The 23340-nt window shown below is 40.8% G+C and overlaps 1 protein-coding gene across 2 annotated transcripts; it reads right to left on the bottom strand.

Annotated features, from left to right (window-relative positions):
* On the bottom strand, positions 17273-21179 carry LOC109723695 (transcription termination factor MTEF1, chloroplastic-like). 2 transcript variants are annotated; one of them, XM_020252158.1, is made up of 3 exons: positions 20860-21177; positions 20570-20667; positions 17273-18009 (listed from the first exon to the last, which is right to left on the bottom strand). In XM_020252158.1, the coding sequence occupies exons 1-3, from the start codon at positions 21129-21131 to the stop codon at positions 17498-17500; spliced, it is 882 nt and encodes a 293-aa protein (XP_020107747.1). In that variant the 5' UTR covers positions 21132-21177; the 3' UTR covers positions 17273-17497. The 2 variants fall into 2 exon arrangements, with proteins under 2 accessions (XP_020107747.1, XP_020107745.1); XM_020252156.1 differs by having other exon boundaries at positions 20570-21179.

Here is a 23340-nt window from a genome sequence, read left to right on the forward strand (position 1 = left end):
GCACCACTCCTTCATCCTAATACGGCAATGTCTCAACTTCGCAGTGAAATTCAAGATCGCCGAATTATTCTGAGTCCCCCGAGAAACCTCCCTCCACCAGCCCGGGAGTTTAGCGATGAAATCGTCATGATTCAACCAAGCTTGCTCAAATCGAAAGGTCTGTTCTTTATCCTAACGCCTTTCTCCGCAGTTAGTAAGATAGGGCAATGATCGAAAGTAATTCTAGGTAACGCTTCTACTCTAGTGAGTGGAAATTCCTGATCCCAATCGGTTGAAACAAGGAAACGATCCAGTCTCACAAACATCGGGATAGCTTGCAGGTTAGACCACATGTAAGTTTGGTTGGACATTGGCAAATCAAGCAAGGCGAGCTCCTTGATCAGATCATTGAACAGAGCTGTGGCTTTGATGCTCCAACGCTTACCTCTCCTTTCGTCTTGCCCCCTAGTGCAGTTGAAATCGCCGCAGATGATCCACTTATCCACACAATAATCCTTTAGCTGGGCCAATTCGGCGAAGAATTCTTCCTTGCCATCCCACGAGGCCGGTCCATAGATGTTGGCGAGGAAGAACTTAGTCCCACACGTGATGGAGTAAAGGAGAGTCGTAATGGAGTTAGTCTTGACAATGACTTCCGAACAAGTGAAGAAACGGTCACTCCACCCCTTGATAATTCCTCCTGAAGCACCGACGGCCTCAAGAAATACACATTTGTTTAGAAAGGGACCCCCGATACTACTAAGAAAAAACCTAGATACATGATTGACTTTCGACTCCTAAAGACACACCACCGCGTTACGCAGTTTCGACACTACGGCCCTAACGGCACATCGCTTAGAGGGATCATTAAGCCCTCTAACATTCCAACTACAAATGCGAAACATAAAAAACCGACAGACTCTCACCAACAAAACCCAAAACAGAGTCTACAGTATCACTACACTCCCTGCCTACTTGCACTCACTAAGAAACGCAGAGAAGTTCTTAGCCTCACTCTCATCTAAATCCACCCCGCATAGGCGGCTTGTGTAGGTGATCTTCGCTATTGAGGCTGAGCTCCCGGTCGCTTGCTCGCCTTCGCGCAGACGGATCTTCCTTAACATAGCCTTTGACAGCATCGTTCTCTTAGCTGCCGCCACGAGCGTGTTAACACTGTTAGAAGTTCATTATTTAGGAGTTCCCAAACCAAAACAGCACTTCAACAAGGAGAGAAAAAACTAAAGATATGTCTATATTTATGCATTTGAAAGGCATTCCCTTAGTGAGAGCTAAATAGACGAATTGTTCATTTCTGCTTCCATAAGCAGGATTCTGATTTGGTTGTCCGATTCCACAAAGATGTAGAATGCTGATCCCAAGCAGTATGTCATATCAATTTGTAGTATAATATTAAAATATTTAAAACAGAATTTCTAGTGCGGCCCAGGAGTTTTTTTTGTTATTCGTTAGGCTTAACTGCTCTTTACCATTCAAAAGTTCTCAAAACAAGCATCCTATATTTTTGATTCACTATTCTAATTGCCTGAAATGGTATATAGCACTTTTGTAGAAGGTGACATTCTATTTGACTTGGTGAGAGAACAATAGTATTGAGATCTGTAAGTCTTATTGAAGCATAATAGACCGTACATAGAATGCACGTGTACTATTTAACTAATGGCAGAAACTATCATATTTTTTCGTTAAGTGGATGAGAATTTTAAAACGAACATCTGCACCCTACACTTGTTTTTCATATCCTCAATAACGTTGTCAGCTCTGTATTTTCTCTGGCATGCTATGATCGACGCATCAGCTGGTTTAACTGCTAATCATTCTAAGTCCTATTTTGTAAACGCTATGCTGCATAATGCAATTAATTGATCCGTCCCTTCTTTTAATAATGTAGGGTTTGGCCGTTATACTAGTTCAAGCCCGTTTATAACAACTGGTTTGGCGACTCTCGACTTCATTCAGGTAAATTGGTAGTGTCCTTAGTACTTTCCAAAAGTAATGAATCAACTAGTTTTCATTCAAGTTGGTTATTGCAGTAGCTAGTCCTGGTATTGCAAGCAACTCAAGTCAACTTCGAATCAAATCAAATTGGCCTTTAATCTTAATGCTAGATGGGGTGATCTCAAATATAGACCAGTGACTTGTTTGTTCTTTTGATTTGTTTGTAGAGATTTCTTGTTGTCTATTTTAAATGATAAAGCCACCCTTACATTGTGTATGTGAGATCCGAGTCATGTTTACGTTGTCACTAAATAAATTCTAGTTTGCGTTCTTTCTTTAATCCTCTTTAATTCTAATATCAGAGATTCTAATTTGCTTGGAAGAACAAGCCCGCAAGCTCTTCTTCCTCACTAGATCAACCACATGAGCCCAATTTTATAGCTAACATTTCAGGTAAGGGAATTGGATGGAAAAAACTATTGAAAGAACCAATAGAAAGCAGAATTTCAGCTTACACCTCCGAATTCGCTCTAATTCAATCATATTAACTTGGAAGTTCCACCTGGTAATAGGTTCAAGATAAGCTCCAGCACTCCCTTCTCCTCCAGTAGACCTTCAATTTCGCAATTGAAGTCCCAATTGGACTCAACTAGATCTCTCCACAGGATTGCTGCTGGTGCTTGCCAGGTTGCTGCTGCCAAGCTGCACCATGTTGGCAGCAGCTGCTACTATTGCTGAGAAGCTGAGTTGCTGCTGCAAGTGGCCAACCTAGTGCTGTGGTTCAAGTTGCTGGTGCTGACTGAGAGGAGGAATGATAGAAAATGAGCTGTTGCTAGCTGCCCTTGCTGCTGCAATCTGCCAGCCTGCTAATGCTGCTGCTAGCTGGTTCTATCGGCTGCTGCAGGTGGTGAAGTTGCCACCTGCTGCAGTGGGGGCTGATGCTGGTGTAGCTTGCAGCAATACTTGCTAGCTGTGCCACCCTGCTGTTTTACCACTCCTGCGCAGCACCTGAGGCTACTGGAGAAGGTTGGTTGCTGCCACTGCTTGTTGACAGCCAGCAGAGAGAAATCAGCAGGGAGAGAAAAGAAAGAGGAAAGGAAATGGAATAGGAAAATGAGAGGAAGGAGAAGAAGAGAAGGAGAGGAAAAAAGAGAGTTTCAGTTGGATTGATACTACATGCCAAAATGCTCATTTAATTAGAGGTGGTTGAGGGTTAAGTTGCAGCTTTGGCATCACATTAGTCCACTATCATATTCCCACGAGAAAAAATTCACATTTCGGATTTGTTTGTGACATCAATTTTGCATCAAAACAATTCTAGGTTGTCCCGACACTTTATAAAAGTATCGATAAGTCACCATAATTGTAATCATTCAGGCAAATAAATTTTTCGGAACTCTATAGGAAAGTACGTGTATGATAATTATATAAATTTGTAGAATTTTCAGTAGTAGTGATTTATGGTTTTTGGGCTACATCACATGTAAAAAAATGACTTAGGCTGATGACTGGAATGTATTGGTGCATAAATTGTACATATGAAGTTTCCTTCGGTAACTTAAGATGTTGTTTTAAATTTTAGATAATTCTACAATGTAGAAATTTTCTTATCTATTTATTTTTGAATTATACAAATATTTGCTAAATGTTCAACTGAAAGGATAGTACTGGATTTATTTGTTGAAACATTGGTACTTTGAATTGCAGCTTCCCACGTGAAACAACTTAGTTGTACCACTAGTTTTGTCTACTCAAATGTATAAGTTACTGTAACGATCGGACCCGCTAACAATAATAACTCATTGGATCAAACCACTAGCCCAAAATATTTAAACTTAGTTATTTTTTTGATTAAACAGGGATATACCCTATTTGATAAAGGGAGTACATACTAAGACAGCGAAGCTAGCTCGGCTTTCCCCAAGAAGGCCCCTTGAGCTGACTTCAGTTAGTACATCTAAACCACTAATTAACTAGGTAAAAGAAACAAAAGGAATCTCACTTAGGACCCCAAAATGGATTCCCAGAGCTTTAAGACGGAAACAACAATCGTTCCCAATTGTTCGTACATAGAGTGGTGGTTGCTGAAGATCCGTGAATTCCGCTGTTTCCAAAGTTCCCAACAAGCCCCAACAAAGCATCGGTCGAAAAGTGCTTGCTGCTGCCGCCAATGACTCTCTGCCGCGCGTCCATCTGGTCGAGACATCCCCAACTAGGTTGACCAATAATTCAGCAGCGAGCAGGGTGTTAGAAAGGAGCAGATTCCACAGGGACCTCGCATAATTGCATCCAAAGAGAAGATGATCCAGATTTTCTTCATTGGCGGAGCATAACACGCATATGGACGGTCCTTGCCAGCCTCGTTTCTCTAGAGAATCAGCTGTCAAAATCCTATTCCTCGCTGCCAACCACATAAAGACTTTGATCCTGTATGGCACCTTGAGTTTCCAAAGTTGAGGTAGTTTGCAGTCGCTGACTCCGCTGAATGTAACGAAGTCATATGCGCTCCGTGTCCGGAAACGTCCAGTTGAGTTCCATCTCCAAACAACAGTGTCTTTTGTATCGACGTTTAAATTAGTGTTGGAAATTAATACCTCCAAATCGCGGAGCTCTTCTTGTATTGCGGTGTTGAAAGGCGGCCTGAATCCCAATGTTGTGTGTGCGGCAAAGCGGCGAAACCAACTTTTGACCGAAACGTGCTTATGTGTCGGTAGAGCATGTAGTTTTGGAAACTGCTTTTGCAGAGGAAGTTCGCCACACCATCTAGAATTCCAGAAGGATGTTATCATTCCATTGCCCAGAGTAAGGTTGACCGAAGTAGAGAACGGGGCTGCAGTACTAAGAATCGCCTTCCAAATGGGGTAGCAATGCGCCGGTTTAATGCGATCAAGCCGAGGTGGTCTATACTTGTAATGTTTAATATTAGGATCTATAGTCTCTTATATTTTTAATCCCAACCTTTTTTCCATCTGATGTTGGGCTATTGGGGTGTAGGCAGACTCCCTCTATTTAAATTCTAATGTTCTCATCAGCCAATCACACACATAGCTGAAGATCACCGGGTGATGTAAGGCCTACATGACATTTCCAACTAGGAACAGGCTCTGATACCAAATACAACGACCTGACCAACTGGTAATAATAACTCGTTGTGCCCAAACTGCTAGCCTAAATGTTTAAACTCAGTTATTGTTACTATGGTTTATGATCCCTTATATGTCTAATCACAATTCGATTTTCATCCCATGTGAGACTACTGAAGTGCTACAGTTATATTTAGTACTGCAAAACGAACATGCTATAGTATTCTTACTATTCTAATTTGAGCCATGTAACAGTAACAAGCTACTTTTATTTATTGAGATATCTAAAGGATATATTGAATCTTCAGCTACACACATTTGCGCTACGGATGCCGAACCCTTTTTACAATTATCCACTATCTCTGTGAAATTGAAAATATGATGGAAAAGGATAAATCAAATTAAACATTATATGTGATGCGGCTATCAAATATTTCTACGTATGTAGATTGATACATTAATTTGCATTTTGTTTAATTTAAAATACATTTTGACTTACTGCAACGTTATCTTTCCTATGACCATTACTCTGGTATTAATTATTTCTGTATCCATTTTTTGTCATTTGTATTTGATTCATTTGCATACAATTGCTTAAAATTTTCGTTTATTTTTTAAATTATTTATGCGTTTGTTAAACGTGCACATGTACAGCATAGGCACGTTTACTAGTAATTATGCATATGTTTAGTTGGATGTAGTAGATAGTGTTACTATTGTTATAAATAATTTGTTTAGTTATATGCTGTTGAGAGCCGTATTTACTAACTTTATTACTTCATTCATATGATGATGAGAATAGTCTGAACGGTGAAAAAGAATATATTTTTTTTAAATAAATATTGAGAAGTTTCAACCTAGTGGCAGAAAGCTTAATGTAGAATTTCGGTTAAATGTTTACGATCCATGAGCACCTACTCCAACACCGTGTACGGCGTCGAAGCGCAACTTCATCCCTTACCAAGAGGAAATCAAGATCGAGCTTAAGGTGGGAACTCGCAACCTCCGAGCTCTTCAAGCTCTGGCAAAATGAGCACGTCCTTACTCAACAAGGGAAGTGACTTTCCTGTAAAGTATAATAGGATATCTATTAAAATATCCATCAGAGGGAGTTCAAATTGCCATGTCACAAAGAAAAAACAAACAAACAATAAAAAAAACATCTCTCTCTTTCGTACGATATTTTTTGTTCTAACAATTATAACATAACATAAGGGAAATGGAGAGAGAGAGAAGAGAGACTAGGTGAAGGCGGAGTGAAGAGGGATGTCAGGAGCAGTTAAGGAGGGCCTTTTGCCGAGACGATGATAGAGTAGGGAAGAAGAAGAAGACGCTGAAGAGACTAGCTTGGGCGGACGAGGTAGGTGGAGAGTTATTGAAGGTCCACAGAGACCATGATGACGACGAGGCGACCTTACCTGCTTCCGGCAAAGGCTCCCCCCGAGAGAAAAAGGTGGAGTTTAATGATGAACACCATTCAGGTTTGCTTCGGGCTTCGTTAAAAGGCTCAAGGAGTAGGAGGTGGACCAGGGTGGAAGGTAGTGTCATTAACTACCCCAAGCTTGTAACAGGGTCCTATAAGGATGCGTTGATGAGGAGGCCGAGAAACCATCCATCTGCATACACTTCCCAACCATCTCATAAACCTTCTTCTAATAGCCGTAGGGGTTATCCTGCGTGTAGACAAGGGAAGAGGTGTTTCCGGTGTCTTGCGAGCGACCACAGAGTCTCGGAGTGCCGCGACCCTGTACGGTGCTTCAGGTGCTGGAAAACTGGGCACCGAGCCTACAGTTATGGGGGAAAAACGGTGAGAAGAGACGTTGAGATGAACAGGGAGGTTCACCGTAGAGAGCGTGCCCCCTACCAAAGGTGTACGTTCCGTACATTGAGGAATACTTGCAGAGAGTTGAAATGCGACGTAATGCCATCCTCGCGAACGTAATTCAGCAAGCTAACCTCAGACCGAATCCAATTACCATCATCAAGAGTGCCCTGGCTAGTCGCTTCGGGGGGTATACTGAAGATTTTTGTAGTACACTGAACTTTGGCAAATTACGAAGTTCGAGTGTGGGAATAGCAATTGGAGCTATCCTACATCTTTCTAAGGGTTGTCGAGAGGTTCGGCAAGTTATTGGAGTGAGCAATAGGCCGGAAGAGCAAAAGTGCATTGCAAAATGCGAAAATATGTATTTTGGCACTATGTACCGGTGACAACATGATGGGGTACCGATACCAGCACTGCAGCTGCGTGGCAGCAATGCTGTTTTGGTCATTTTACTTTCTAAGCTTGTTCTTATTAGCTTAGCTCGACCCCTGAGCTTGTCCTTATCATATTGGAGCTCTGGAAAACAGGGGTGAGTTTCTCTCTCTCTTTCTCTCTCTAGATTTTCCCTTTTGAGATGGAAAACTAGTGTTTTAAGCTTGGTTCTTCCTTTTCTCTTGATGCTAGCTGAAGTGGAAGGCTTTGAACCTATATTTTGCTGTTGGAGAGGGATGTTTTGGGAGGTGTTTCGCAGCCCTGGCTCAGCAAGAAGTTGAGTAAAAACTTGGTAAGGTGAAGGATTCAACTTCTTTTTAGATTAATGCTATAGTAGTGAAGTTGAACTTGTTTTGGTTTCTTTGTCCCAGCTGGTTTTGGGAGGGCTTAAAACAGCAATAGAAGTGATGTTTTGTTGTTATTCTTCAACTCTAATCCAGGGAAAACTGAATTGAAGTTTTGGGAAGGTAAATTAGCAACTCTCTTCTCTAGTTTCATGTAGTAGTGGTTATAGTAATGGATTGTGAGCTTGTTTTTGCTCTATGATGCCAGCTGGTTGGAGGAGCTTGGTAGCAGCTGAAGAGAAGGTGTTTTGGCTGTGATTCTTTAATCTTAACTCAGTAGAACCTGAGTTGGATCCTTGGAAGGTGAGTTAGCTACTATTTCACTAGATTTAATGTTGAAATAGATGTTTTAGTAAAGTTCTTTGTGAACTCGCAGCAGGCTGGTGTGAACCACTTTGGCTGAGTATTAGTGATCTTTGTAGATCGATTTTGGTGTGCTTCAACCTGAGTTGGAGCTGCGCAAGGTAGGTAACCTATCTTCTTTCAATTTGGATATGTTGGTAGTAGTATTGATGGATTTTAAAGTGTATGTTCACAGCAGGTTACAGCGGGGTATTGGATTCCTGTTGGCTGAGTTTCTGTGACTCTTAAAGGTTGGATTGGGTGTATTCCAACCTGAATTGAAGTGAACTTCAAGTGGGGATTCTATTCTAGGTGAAATTCTTACCTAAACTAAGTGATTATGTGAAGGTTACATGTGGAAGCTTGGTTAAGCTCCTAGCTAATTTTAGAATGTTTATCAGGGTACTTGGAAGCTTCGGATTATCTTCATTTGCGGGATCGACGAGAGTCGATAGTAATTAGATGGGTTTGACCTTACCGAAATGGGTGAATTCCCTCTATGTCTTCTTTGACGTTATAGGACTGGAATTGTTGCATCTTCATGTGAATACATGTTTATTTGAATGAATCGGGGCAGCACCAATATGTATATCATATCGGACATAATAGAACCTCTATGTAGTAGAGGTAGGATTATGAAATTGATTATTTGACATAAATCACTTGCTCGATTACCATGTATTTAAGATGCATATCAATTTGTGTAGACAAGTTAAACAGGACATCATTCAATAAGGAATAGCTATAAAGCCATGAATGATGTATTGTGATGAAGCATCTTTGAGTTAAACCATGCAACTCTATGTCATAGACATAACATTAGAACTCTTAGTATATCATGTATAGTGAGGTTATTTACACCTTTATATGGAATCATGTAAAGAGTATGATAGATGATGTTTCGCATGCTTGTGTTGGTAAGTGGTTATTGTTTTCATTTGATAGAACTAACATGAACTTCTTGCTTGTTATGATATAGTAAGTAAACTAGAATTGGGCATTATAATATAACATGAATGTTATACTATTAAAAATGATCTAGTTAAATAACTAGAACTGGACATGAGGATATACTTGTGTAGTCAAGTAGAAGTACTTGCCTAATATTTGCTTACTCCAAGTAGTGGAGGTTTATGTAGAACCATAGAATATGTAAACCACTTTTCTTATGTATAGGGAGTAGTGAGAGGACTCTATGTGAGTGTGCGGGTATAGCCCATTAGAAACATCCATATGATGTAAAGCATATACTTGTTTAAGTCATACTATCTATTGGTAGAATTATGTCAACAAATAGTTGAGAGTGGATTATGACGTAGTGTTACTGTGTCGACCTTGTGTCGAGTTGAGATTCCATGTTAGAGACATGATGAACTTGTGACACCTATGCTATAGATTATGTTTTCTTGCCATTGTGCTCATTCGCACATGCTTGTGAGGGTCGCGCCCCACAAGCCGGCACTCCGGAGTTAGCCTAGCGACAGATTGCTCGCTTTTATACGAGATTGAGCGCCGAAGTGGATTGCTGTGGGTAGTGTTGACTTCCACAGGGCCATTAGGCACGGCACGGGCTGGAACTTTACTATGTGTAAGTCTCTTGTTAATTGGGTTAATATAAGTGACTTTAACCTTAGATGGACATAGTAGTAAAGATACTTTATGTCATTAGTTGAATATACCTAGTAGTGAACATATTAGGAGGTTGACATTCCTGATAGTCAGTAGTATAGTGACAGTACCTGAATGTTTACACTCTTACTAGTGTAGGAAATAGCTACATGATGGCATTAACTAGTAAATAATGATGAAATCCTGCATACAGCCTGACATATAGCTAATTTAATTGTTAATTAGCATGACTTATAAAACTGGTTATGATAAATTAGTATATAAGACATGTTAGAAAACATGTCTTTTGAGGCATGTTATGGTTGAACTACTTTGTTTACTTATTGCTTTTACTTTGCTTATTTATTGTTGTTTATTCATGCCTCAGTTGACCTAGTGGTGTACTTCGCCACTCTCAGCGGCTTACCCACTGGGAACTATTGTTTAATAGTTCTCACGCCCTTTTGTTGGTTGTTTTATGCAGAGCCTTCCACAGCGGGAAAGGCTGGGGTTCCTGGCGAGGGGTCAGCGGCTAGCTAGAGCCTTTTTGATGTTAAATAGACGAACCTCTACCAATTTATGCAATTTAGTTCAGTGTTGTGTACTGGGATTATGTAGATAGTACCTTGTTCTTATCAGTTGTAATTAGCTTATGGGTTGTGTAAGTTATAAACTTTTAAGTTTTGCTCTGATTACCTGATTAAGTTAGTAGACTTTTACTATGATGATTGTAGATGCCTGGTGTACTTGTGAGTTTGTGATGTACACGACGGGTCTGTGCACGCGACTGATGAGCTTCCGCTAAAGTCCAGGGCGTGACAATTTTGTAGTCGCACAATGCAGGGAGGGAGACTTTGCAATCTTTCTGCCGGAATGGATCCCGACTACGGTCCTGGCTAGAAGGGAAGTACTCACCCTCAATAGCTTTTGGTTAAGGTGCTTCCCCTGGGGCTAGTATCGTAACATTTGCCCACACCATGTCCGATTTCGAGCTTGGATTCGACTGATAAACCTCCTATTTGAGATTTGGTCTGTGGCACGTGTGGCGGCACTAGTTAGTGGATTTGGGCGATTCATCAAGGCGAACGGAGTGACCAAGGCGATGACGGATTTTTGAGTCTTTCGGTGTCAAATCGGCCTCGACTCGCTTGGTGCTATCCCCCAGAATCTGTCGGTCATTATCAGTGACGAACTGTTCTCGGTTATCGTCCATTTGGAGAGTTGGGAACGGTTGGAGAACGCGGGAGATCCGGCACCCCTCGCCCCCACAGAAAGGACACGAAGACGTTGGCGCGCCGGTCGGAGATCGGCGCCAAAGACAACCTGACAACGAAGGACACGACCATGCGCACGAGGAGATAGAGGACGAGGCGGGAGAGCTGGAGGAAGTTGAGCCAACTCCGTCGACTCACAGGGGGTGGAGGGGCTTGACGGCATTAAGACTCCCCATGGTAGCCAATCAGGTTACAGCGGCGGCGAGGGTCCGGGCGGCGTACGGACGGAGGGCCTGGGTAGCAACGGGTCGATGAGTCGAAGCGGCGTGGGGATTGAGACCATGGGCGCACCTGAACCGAGGCAAGCTGAGAGAAGCGGGTCCTCCGAGAGTTGCACGAAGTTGGATTATTGGTCGAGTGGGTGTAGGGAGAAAGGCATTACTGCTGCTTCCTTAGCAAGGCCTTTTTCTCTCCACAACTCACTGACAAGGGGCTTACCTCGGGAGAAGATCTTTTCAACCTTAGTGGTTGAGGGGTCCACTGACTTTATTGCTATGGCGGTCTCTGCCATGGGTTTGTGCAGTGCCGAGGCTAAGTATGAGAAAGAGGGGATTAGTGCACGACAACCGAGAATGATGAGGAGTTCGATGAATTATGTTCTAATGAAAGATGGGTTGTGGAAGATGAGTTCGAAGCTTCCCCCTTCACCTTTGCTTTTTAGCTCTATGACAGAGAAGATGTCTAAAGAGAGGGTGCCTTCCACCTTCGATACCTCGAGATTTGAGCCTTTGGTTGACTTTAGCCAGTCCTTGGGAACCAACCTATTACAGCCATATGGGATTACACGGTCACTGTTGTTGACTCAGGGGGTTCTTGTGCTACCCTGGGGATTCGGAGACTTCTTGTGGCGCGTGGGCCGGCTTGCGATGGTAAAGGAGTGTTGGGCCCTGCCTCATTTTCTGAACTCGATCTCGTGCTCTGTGGTGTTTCAACATAGGGACCGCGGGCTGGGCCTCTAGTTAACCTCCTTTGGAGTGGGCAGTACAGCCCAGTTTGTAAAGGCCTGGAAGCGTATAGAAGACAGTGAAAGTATGGAAGGAGCAGATCACCAGATCTATGGGCGGGCTTTGGAGCTCTTTAATGGGTGTAAGCAGCTTTCTGACTCAATTTTTGAATTGGGAGTGGTGGATGGAGGCAACATAGAGCTGTCTCCCCCAACGATGGATTCGGTTGAGACGGGGGCATCACCGAATCACTACTTGTCCCGTACCTGCCAGAGTAGCCCCAGTCATTCCATCCGCCGCTACAGCGAGCGTCTTGGCAGTGCTGACAAGAGTTCAATACTACACAAAGCAATATCGAGGAAGGCTAGATAGCGCGAAGGTGAGGGTAGCAATGTGGTCGACCATATTGTTAGGAAGATCATACGTAAGAGCCGGTCCTTCGGGGTGAATCTGGGAGTTGCGGAGGCGGAAAGTTTCGTCGAGTTTGCGGCCTACTGCGCATAGGGTGGGATGGTTTTCTGGTTTGGAGTATGTCTTTTTGGATTTTTTTGGGTTTGGGTGTCTTTGTGCTTTTGTCGATGTTTCGTGTCTGTAGCTGGAACGTTAGAGGGCTCAACGACCATCTAAACGTAATGCCGTTAGGGCGGTAGTCTCTAAGTTATGTAATGTGGTAGTGTGTCTTCAGGAATCTAAAGTTAGTCATGTATCGGGGTCCCTTTTTGCGGAGCTTTGGTGGTTCATTCGTCGACAAATGTGTTTTTGTGGAATCTAATGGTGCGTCTGGGGGCTTAATCACTTGCTGGAGTTTCCGTGTCTTCATTTGCCACGAAGTGATTATGCGAAGATTTTCCATTACGGTACTGCTGACTCACGTCATGTCTAAAGCAAAGTTCTATGTTACGTGTATGGACTGTCTATGTGGGAAGGTAAGAAGGAGTTCTATTCAGAGGTGGTGCAATTGAAAGAGTGCTGCATAGGTAAATGGATTGTTTGTGGAGACTTTAATAGTACTAGAGGACAAGAGGAGCAGAGGGGGAAAACCTGGAGCTCGAAAGCAACTCTTTTGTTCAACGATCTTATTAAGGGGCTAGCACTGATTGATCTACCTATGGTTAACCAATCTTTCACGTGGTCTAACATGTAGAAGAGTCCGACTTTAGCTAGACTTGACCGCTTCTAGTCTCGACGGAATGGGATATGGACTTCCCTTTGACCAAGGTTGAAGCCCTGCCTAGAGTAACGTCGGACCACTGCCCTATTCTGTTAACTGCCAAGCGATCCGATATGCTGAAGAAAAATAAGCTCTTTCGTTTTGAAAAAGCCTGGCTGAATCATGGGGACTTTGTATCCAAACTCCCGGGCTGGTGGAGGGAGGGTAATCAGAAAAAGTCGGCGATACTAACTTTTGTAGAGAAGCTTAGACACTGCAGAACGAGAATTAAAGAGTGGTGTGCGAATGAATTCTACAGTATCCGTGGACTTAGATCTAAACTTATGGGAGAAATCCAGGAAATCAATATATTTGAAGAACAGCTAGAACTTACACAAGATCTATATTTGAAGAGGGAGGAGCTTAAAGAAAAACTACGGAGGGTTTTAAATGACGAAACGGCCTTGTGGAGAACACGAGCCAAACAGCATTGGCTGCAGGAGGGGGACGGCAATACAAAATTTTTTCATTCCATAGCTAACGGCAGGAAAAGAGCTAATGGAATTGGCATGATTAACGACGATGGAGGTGTGTTCCAAACAGACGACGAAAAAAAGAATTACTTTTATCTCAAATTTAAGGAGCTTTTAACTCTAGAAGTGAGGACCACGACATCCTTCAGGGATTAGTGCGGCCTCTTCACTACGAACCGGGTATCTAAATTCAATATTGCTCGCCTGACCGAACCCTTTAGCACCACTGAAATTAAGAAAGCGGTCTTCCAACTCGGGAGTGACAAGGCGTCGATTATTGTCGATTAAGAACCCTTTAGCACCGCTGAAATTAGAAGGGGATATATTGGCTCTTTTTCACGAGATGTACGAGGGAAAGCTATCCACTAATCCTATTGATTATTCGTTCATCTGTTTTATTCCCAAAAAAGAAGGGGCGGAGCGGGCGAACGATTACCGGCCTATAAGCTTACTAAATGGCATCCAAAAGATCCTATTGAAGGTCTTGGCTAACCGGTTGGAACCGATTATGAACGACCTGATTTTCTCTTCCTAGTCAGCATCCTTAAAGGAGAGGAGCATATCCGATGCTTTCGTCGCAGCCTCCGAAATACTCGGATGGAGATGTAAGAAGGCTATAGAGGGGGTCGGTGTGAAAGTGGATTTCGAAAAGGCTTATGATCGGATCAGTTGACCTTTTTTGTTTCGAATTTTAGACTTGTGGGGCTTTGACACAAAATGGAGTGATTGGACCAAGCTCTGTGTGTGCTCTACCAAAATAGCCGTTTTGGTTAATAGAGAGCCTATTAAGTGGATCAAGACAAAAAGAGAAGTTAGGCAAGGGGACCCGCCGTCCCCTTTTTTTTCTTGCTAGTGGCAGAGTGCATAGCCCGAATGACTAATGAGGCATCTACTAACAATCTACTCAAAGGTCTTGATCAATCCGAGGCGAGCAGAGTAACTATTATCCAGTTTGCAGACGATACATTTTTTTTCTGCGAGGCTAGGAAAAGGTATATTAGAAACCTTAAGGTCTTGTGGCAGCTGTTCGAATGGGCCGCAGGAATGAAGGTTAATAAGGAGAAGTCGGAATTGTTCTATACTGGAAAAGTTGAAGGAAAACCGAGAAGACTTGCGGACTTACTTGAGTGCAGTGTTGGTACGCTCCCAAGTACCTTGGCCTTCCTCTCTTTAGTAGAGCTCCTTCCAAGGCGGACTGGATGGGAGTAATCTAGAAAATCCAAAGTAGAATTGACGGCTAGCAGGCTAAACTCTTTTCAAGAGGGGGTATAAACTCATACTAGTTAATGCGGTCTTAACCAACCTACCTATATACTACCGGTCTACGTTCAAGGCGCCCAAATGGGCGATCAAACGTATTAAGGCACTTCATAGAAACTTCTTTTGGAAAGAAGGTAGCTGCTCCCCAGGCAAGGGAAGTCTAATCGCCTGGAAAAATGTATGTATAAGTAAGAAAGAATGAGGGCTTGGCATCTTGGACTTGGCTGTTATGAATCAAGCTTTACTTGTCAAATGGTGGTGAAAATTTCACACGGCGCCCCAGCTACAGCGGAATAAGCTTATTCATGACCTATATTACTGCAGAAGAAGACCGTTGAACGATGGAAGATCTTCTAGGCCTCTTTCACAATGGTGAAAAGGAGTTCTAAGTCTCTCGGATATCTTCAAATGGGGATTATTCTATTGGGAAATGGATGCACTATTGATTTTTTGTCGGATCGATGGTGTGGGGAGAAGGCTTTGCAGCTGGCCTTCCCGGAGGTGTACGACATGGCGGAATGCAAGACCGTTAAAGCTAAGGATTGTTTGGGAAGTGATGGCTGGAACTGGAATGTGATCCTAGGAGGCGATGGCGTTGGTAGGCAGGGCTTGTGTTCTACCTGGTCAGAGTTTAAGGATCAAATCTCTGCCTGCACAGGAGATCAGAGCCCTGATATGATCCTTTGGCGGTGGGACCCCGGGGGGCGCTTCTCAGTTAAGTCGACGTACTCTGCGCTGAGGGATGGAGGCACGAGGGATGCCCGCGCAAACAAGCTTTGGAGACTTTGAATACCTTTAAAAGTTAAGGTGTTCTCCTGGCTCGCCCTAAAAAAAGGCTACTTATGGCCGATAACCTACAAAAAAGAGGGTGGAGCGGTGACACGGCTTGTGTTTTGTGTGGGTCTAAAGAGGCAACCGTGGATCACTTGTTCTCTGCTTGTGTCTTTGCTAAATTTATCTTTGTGATGGCAGTGGAGGGTGTTCAGATTTGAGATTTGGCAGACAGCGTTCAAGGGGTATGGGATAGATGGGCGGGTACGAAGAGCCCGCATTCTACGTCTAACAGACTTACGGAACTAGCGGCTTGTTGGTGGATCATCTGGGAGAGCAGGAACGATGTGATCTTCAAAACGACTCAGCTGGACCCTCTGCGAGCAGCCCGTAAGGTTAAAAAGTTGTCGGTGGCTTGGGAACAATCTTTGTCGGCTAATCAGTAGTTTTTTTTTTTGTTTTTTTTTATTTTTTTTTCGAACCCAAGCCTAGCTGCCTCACTTCTGTAGCTTAATTCATCTTTTCAATGAATGAAGCGGGTAGCATGCTACCTTTTCCTCAAAAAAAAAAAAAAAAAAAAAAAAAGTAATATCCATCAGAGGATATGTTGTTTAACTAATAAGAAATATATAATTTATTTTTATTCTTAACTTATTAGAATAAATCTCAATCCATATTCTCTTTTTTATAAATAATCTATTTTGAGATGTCAAACAAATAACACATCAAGCCTAGAGGAAATTTTTTAATAAAAAAAATATGGCTAAATTACATAAAATTTTCCTGTCAAAATTCAATTTTTCACTTTCCCGGCCCTGTCATTTAAAAACCTACACTTTGCCCCCTTGTAAAATGAAAAATGTTCACAGGGGGATACGGTGTGTAAAATGACCATTTTGCCCCTCACCATTTTCGTCTCCTCCCTCATCTTCCTCAACCGCCGCCTCGATCGGCCGCGATTCACACCTCGACCGGCCGCGATCTCTCCATTTTCTTTTCCACCTGCTCCCCTTCTCCTCCTACACCCTCGCTGCCTCTCGATTTCAGCAACAGTAGAGAGGAAATTGAGGTCGGCGCTGATGGAGAGGTAGGCAAGGGCAACGAGGGCGAAGGCAAGGCGGCAGAAGAGGGTGAAGGGGATGTGGGCGAGAGTGAGGGCGAGGCAGTGGAGGAGGGCAAGGCGGCGAGGCGACGGCGAAGCGGCGAGCCGGAGGGAGGCGAAGCAACAGGGAAGAGGGTGGAGGGGTATTGTTGGCATAAAAAAATATTTTATAACGGAACCCTAACGGATCACTAACGATAAGGGATGAGTGAACATTTTTCATTTTACAAGGGGGCAAAGTGTAGGTTTTTAAATAACAGAGGGGGAAAGTGAAAAATCGGATTTTGACCGGAAGATTTTCTATAATTTAGCCAAAAAATATCAACAACAATCTTCGAAGACCCTTCATAAAACCCAAGACATTTCTCACTTTCACCATCATTTATTGAAGGTAAAATTGTACAAAATTTATTTCAACTATAAAATATTTTGAGTCGATTATTTAATTTTTTTAAATTTTAATTTTACTAACCAACCTTTCAATTTGTTTGATTTTAAACCAGTCAAGACAATTTCACTTCAAAATTTAAACTAATTGCTTACTTTATTGAGTTCATAAAATGTACTAACTAAACATGTAAAATTAAACAACACATTAAAATTTTGAACTCAAAATATCGTTGACCGAATCAAATCAAATAAATTGAAAAATTAAGTAGTAAAATCAAATTTTAAAAGATTAAATATTTGACTAAAAAATGGTACATAGTTCGGATAAATTCTATATGTTTTTTCCTCAATTGAATAGCCTATGAACTATGCATCACCACCAAAGTCCACAAATCCAATTCTCCAATGAGGAAATCAACAAGTGAACTTACTATCTATCAAATTACAAGGAAATAATAATATGCACAAGGATACATGACATAGTTCAATAAGAATTTAACACCCTCAAGCTAGTAAAAGAGAATCAGATGTACTAAACCTCCATTTCCCCCTCTCTAAACACAACAAACTATTATCATGATCACCATAAACTTGCTCCAAACTCTGCTGCCAAAGTGGCGAGGACCTCATCGGCGGCGAGGACCCGACGCAGACGTCGAGCCGTGCCCTAAACCGCTCGTCCCCAGGGCGGAGCATCGCGGGGAGCGGCAACCGCACGCCTCTCTCTTCGCATGCGATGTGCCTCGGCCGGATCCGGCCATCGAGGCCGAACGAGAAGTAGTGCGGGAACTCGCGGAGCTCCACGGGGCTCCGGCCCATCGCGTCGAGCAAGAACCCCAGCTTCGGCCGCAGATTACCCTCGATGCTGTAGCACATCAGCTGCGGGAACCGCCGCGCCATCGCTCGCGCCTCCTTGCGAGAGAAACCGGCAGACTCCAAGAACTCGAGCCGCGGGAGGAGCTTCTCCTCTACGCTGCAGGATAGCAGGGTTGCGTGGCGAGAGATCGGCGAGATACCTGTTGAGTATGAATGATTAAAATCCTGTTCTCTAATAGTTTAAGCGTTCAAAGAATAACTATATATTATTTCGATTAAATATAAAAAAAAGCAGGAGATCATGAGTTAGTTACAAATGCAAGAGGACTTCTTGTGTCATTTATTAATTTCCTCTTATTTGCCTTTAACTATATGCCATTTTGAAATAGGCCTCTAATACAAATATATTTTCCCCCTCTTTTATTGATAATATATATATGAACTTACAATTGTCTTGATTTGAATTGTTTTTCTGAATAGAATTAGATATATATATATATATATATATATATAGTAATTAACAACTTTCTTAGCTAAAGTAGTTACTGACTAATGAATTTACAGTTCTATAAAATTATAATACATCCAAAATATATATATATATATATAGTAATTAACAACTTTCTTAGCTAAAGTAGTTACTGACTAATGAATTTACAGTTCTATAAAATTATAATACATCCAAAACAATTAATTTACCAAAAATTTTAATTTAATTTAAAAATAATATAAATTAAACCGTAAACTTCGTTTAGCCTCCGTGTGGTCTAGGCTGCGCACTTTCACTTCGCCAACTTCTAGTCCGAAAACTTTTTACTTTACCATTCCGTGGTTCGAAAAGTTTTACTTTGCTACCATGTGATTTATTCTTTGTTTCACTGTAAGGACCTCTCGTTAAATAGGTAGTAAAGTGATAGATTTCACAACCACAAGATCACTAAATGTAAATTATTGGCTAGTTATTAATACTACTATTTGCGCCCCCCTATGGTTTGTATATTGTCCATTTTACTGCCCCGTGGTTTGCACATTATAGTATTTTTAGTATCTCAGTTAATAGCATATCTTTAAAATAAAACAAAGAGAAAACCACGTCATAATAAAGTAAAACTTTTTAAATCATAAAATGGCAAAATAACAAATAATCAAGTGTTTAGGAGTGTCAATCAGAGACAATCGTTGAAGGATCTATTTTAAAACGACAGTGTTTACCGGTTTCTGTGGCTTAACAAAAACAATAAACTTATTTTAATACTCTATTTAACAGTAGGTCCTTACGATGAAACGAAAATGAAATTAGAATAGTAAAGCGCTACTTTTTTCAAACCACGTGATGGCAAAATAAAAATGTAAGGGCGTTTAGATTACTGCTACTGTGGTTCAGTTGAAAATTAAGCTTGCTAAGAATAAAACTATTGATGCCGAAGAGATTCATCGTCTAATCGTAGATTAGATTTTGGATCTTTCTATGAATCTCCTTTTCAGAGTCTACGTGATAAGTAATAAGACTAACATTTTAACTCTTAATAACTTAAATTACAGCAAAATCCTGACTTCATCAATCCAAATGCCACTAAAACCACCAGAAGGCAAATTGAAGTTTACCTTTAGGATCTGTTTGTTCCCAGGTTTGTAATATTTGAGAAATATTGTATATTTTATATTTGGAATGATAAAATTATTATTAACTTATTATGCTGCATGGGGTGGATGGTTGTTAAGAATTAGTATATTCCTATTAATAAGCTACTAATAATTCCCATGAAGCATGAAAATGAGAATTTCTCCTAACTCATAATAATCTAGTATTAATTCCTACCATCTAAGAATCTACAATGGTTCCACAACAACCATATTTGGATGTCGGAATAAGTTATTCAAGAATTATTTATTCCACATAAAGATTTTCTAATATGATTGTAAATAAGGTGACTTTTGTTCCTTCAAACATCAAGCTATCCATGATTTGGCAGGATAGCATATTTCACCTATAAGATTATTTATCTTGTGGAAAACAATAATTTAAAAGTATAGTATCCAATTCTAAACATTTTGATAACACTCCCTATCAACCAAAGGTACAAAGTTTTAAAATAAATTAAGGCTCTATTTGAATGTCGGAATAAGTTATGATTGTAATTAAGAAGTCTAAATTTTGTTTCTGTCTTGCTATCTATAACTTTGTGGGATAGCATATTTTATTCACGAGATAATTTATTATATTCTAAAAATAATTTGAAAGCCGAATATGATACTCTATTTTATATATTTGATCACACTCCTTATCTACCAAATTTAGATATTTCTTAAATAAATCAAGAAAATATAGAGCTAAAAAAATATATCGAACAAGATATTCATATATCCAAACAGAGCTTACGCCATTTCCACCTTTTATAACTACCCACAATAAGTTGAGTATGTATTGATTTGAATATTTTCAAGAGTCCGACTATGGTGCTTCCGAAAGCACCCGTCGTATGGTATTTCTAATTTTTTAACCCTTGGAACAACCTCTTTGATCATTTCTAGTTCTTGAATTAATATTATTCCTCTAGAAGAAGAGAACCATTATTATCCCGACCCTACAATTTTTAATCCAAAGGTCAAAAAGTCGGAAGTATCAACTCCTTCGTTTTTTCGGAAGCACAGAAGCTCTACACTATTTTCAAGAACAAATATGGAGAATCACCGGAATATTACAAACCACACACAAACATGAAATTAAGCCTTTGAGAGAAATCGGGAAAATCTACGCACCTAGGGTTTGGAGGAAGTAGAGTGTGGGGCGGAGCCGCCCGGGGACGGAGGAGACGAGGAGGCGCGGGCGCCGCCGGATCACGCGGGGGAGCGCGGCGGCGGGGACGCCGGCCTCGCGGCGGAGGAACGCGGCGGCGGCGGCGATCGTCTCCGGCGCCGCCGCGAGGATCTCCGGGCACATCCCGGCGCTGCGGCGGAGCTCGCCGGGCCCCAGCCCCAGCTCCACCAGCGCCGCCGCCGCCGCCCGCATCTCCCCGATCGGCGCGCGCGCCACCGCCGCCGCGGCGGCGCCGGAGGCGAGGTCGACGCCGAGGGAGTCGAGGAAGAGGAGCTTCTCCTCGGAGGAGGAGGAGGAGGAGGAGGAGGAGGAGAGGGGTATTTTGGGAAGAGAGGGGTGTACTTTGGGAATTGGGGCGATTGGGGGAACGGGGGCGTGGAGCTTCGCCCTCGCGGCTGGGAAGCGGGGGCGAGGAGGACGACGACGAGGACTATTTTGGGAACGGGAGGGTAATTTGGGAATGGGGGAGGAGGGGCATAATGGGAATGACAATATTTCCTCCATTGGTGAGCCACTCGTGTGTCGATGCTACATTGCTGCGTAGGAAATAGAAAGAAAGGAAAAAGATAGATAGAGAGAGAGAGAGAGAGATAAGGCGTTGAAGAGCAGAGACAGAGAGAGAGAGAAATTTATGGGTGCACTTGGTGTATCGGTAAATCTCGTGCACCGCACTTCATTTGATGATCTAGGCTTCATAATTGGAAATTACTACCTATATATCTCTACATAGACCGAGAGAGAGAGAGAGAGAGAGAGAGAGAGAGATAGGTTTTATACTTTCGAAAATGTGAAAGCCTCCGTCCGTGCATATAAGTTATTTTGGATGATGGAACATTTGATTCGGCGATCAATTTTGTTAGACATTATCTATGCTATTGAAACTATCTAAAAACCAAATTTTAGAATTTTTTTATTTCATTTGCTTAGTGAACAAGTAGTTTAAAAATAAACAATTGAAAATAAAAATCTCATAAAAACAATGATAAAAGATAAATTTTAAATCAGAAATATTAATCTTACTATTGATATTAAGTAGAATTTTCTATTATAATTTTTATATAATTTGGATTGTTCTATACCGTTCAACAAAAAAACGTGCCACATCAACCGTTAAAATAGTCAATTTTTGAGACCTTTTGATTACGTGGTAAATAATATTGAAAAATTATGAAATTTTATTTTCAGTAGTTCCAATAGCATCGATTATGCCTATCGGAATTAATCGAATGTCTTATCATCGAAAATAACTTATAAGCACGGAGGGCTTCATACTTTAGAAAGCACAGAAGATGTACTCTATATGTGTGTGTGTAAGTTTTAGACCTTGCTTGATGTGTAGTGTTCACAAAATCATTTTAGCTTTTTAGTATTAAAAAAAATAGGGTAAACTTTAAATACCACCACTTTCGCACTTTCTTACTTTAGTACTTATAGTTTAAAGTATATCAATATAGTACACTATGGTATCATTTTTTTTTTTTTTTGTCAGCCCCTCCGTTAACTTTTCATTAAATCATATATAAAAAACTTCATATGCCCACCTATAGTTTATCGAATATTCATTTTAGTATATTTTAGTTTTAACTTTGTCACTGATTTAATGAAAATATATACCACAAAAGGTTAACATTTATTGAAATATATTTATAATTCACTATATTTGTAGAGACCTGTATGCATTTTAAATTATAGAAAGCAGATAGTACTCTATGTTAGTAGAGAAGTGACATATCTTATACATAAATTATAGGGAAAACTTCAAAACCCCCCTGTGGTTTCGTAGTTTCTCACTTTGCCCCCCTGTGGTTTAAAATGTATCAAATTGCCCCCCTGTGGTTTCGTTTTTATCTTTTCGGTAGCTTTTTCGTTAATATTTTATTAAATTATATACAAAAAATTTTAGATACTCATCTAGATTTATCAAATATTCACTTTAGTACCCTTTAATTTTAACTTTATTACTGATTTAAGAAAAAAAAATAATGAAATTGATTAGAAAAAGAGAAAAAAGAAACCACAGGGGGACAAATTGATATATTTTAAACCATAGGGGGGCAAAGTGTGAAACTATGAAACCACAGGGGGGTTTTTTGAAGTTTTCCCTAAATTATATCTATTCATTTGAGCCTTAAAAAATAGGCTCAATTTTAAGAAGACCCCTTGCACTTTAATGCTTTTCTTAAGCACCCCCTGCATTAAAAATTACATCAATTACTCTCCCACATTTTGTCATTATCTTAAATTGGTCTAACTATTCCGAATAATTATTGAATTTAGCTATAAAACTTTATAAAAATAAATCGGCTGGCAAAATTATCTTTAGATAATGCAATAGAATTAGTTACTCGACAAATGATCAATTTTGATAGAATTAGCAAAATAAAAAAAAATTATCTAATTTTTTGATATATTTTTGAGCTGCAAACTGAATATATGTTGAGATGCGGAGCAATGTGATATACCAACTCATTTTATTAAAATTTTCAAGCCTAATTTGTTAAAACTTTTTAAATATTTTGGATTTATTTAAGATGATGACAAAATATAGCATGCTAATTGGTGGAATTTTTCATGTAGGGGGATAATTGAGAAGTTGATAAAGTGTAAGGGGGCTTTTTATAATTTAGCCCTAAAAATATTCTAAATTTAACACCTCGTGACCTCGTGTAGGTTTATATTAATTATTAATTATGGTGCGGTGTATGAGATGTAG

Source organism: Ananas comosus, linkage group 18 (genome assembly GCF_001540865.1).
Source record: "Ananas comosus cultivar F153 linkage group 18, ASM154086v1, whole genome shotgun sequence".
NCBI classification, from domain to species: domain Eukaryota; kingdom Viridiplantae; phylum Streptophyta; class Magnoliopsida; order Poales; family Bromeliaceae; genus Ananas; species Ananas comosus.

Bases quoted from the DNA above. Each gene is read 5' to 3' on its own strand.
- LOC109723695 (XM_020252156.1), bottom strand. From the start codon at position 21,131: ATGGAGGAAATATTGTCATTCCCATTATGCCCCTCCTCCCCCATTCCC. The intron at 18,010-20,569 runs GTGCGTAGATTT...CATACTCAACAG, and splicing joins CTACTTCCTCCAAACCCTAG to GTATCTCGCCGATCTCTCGC.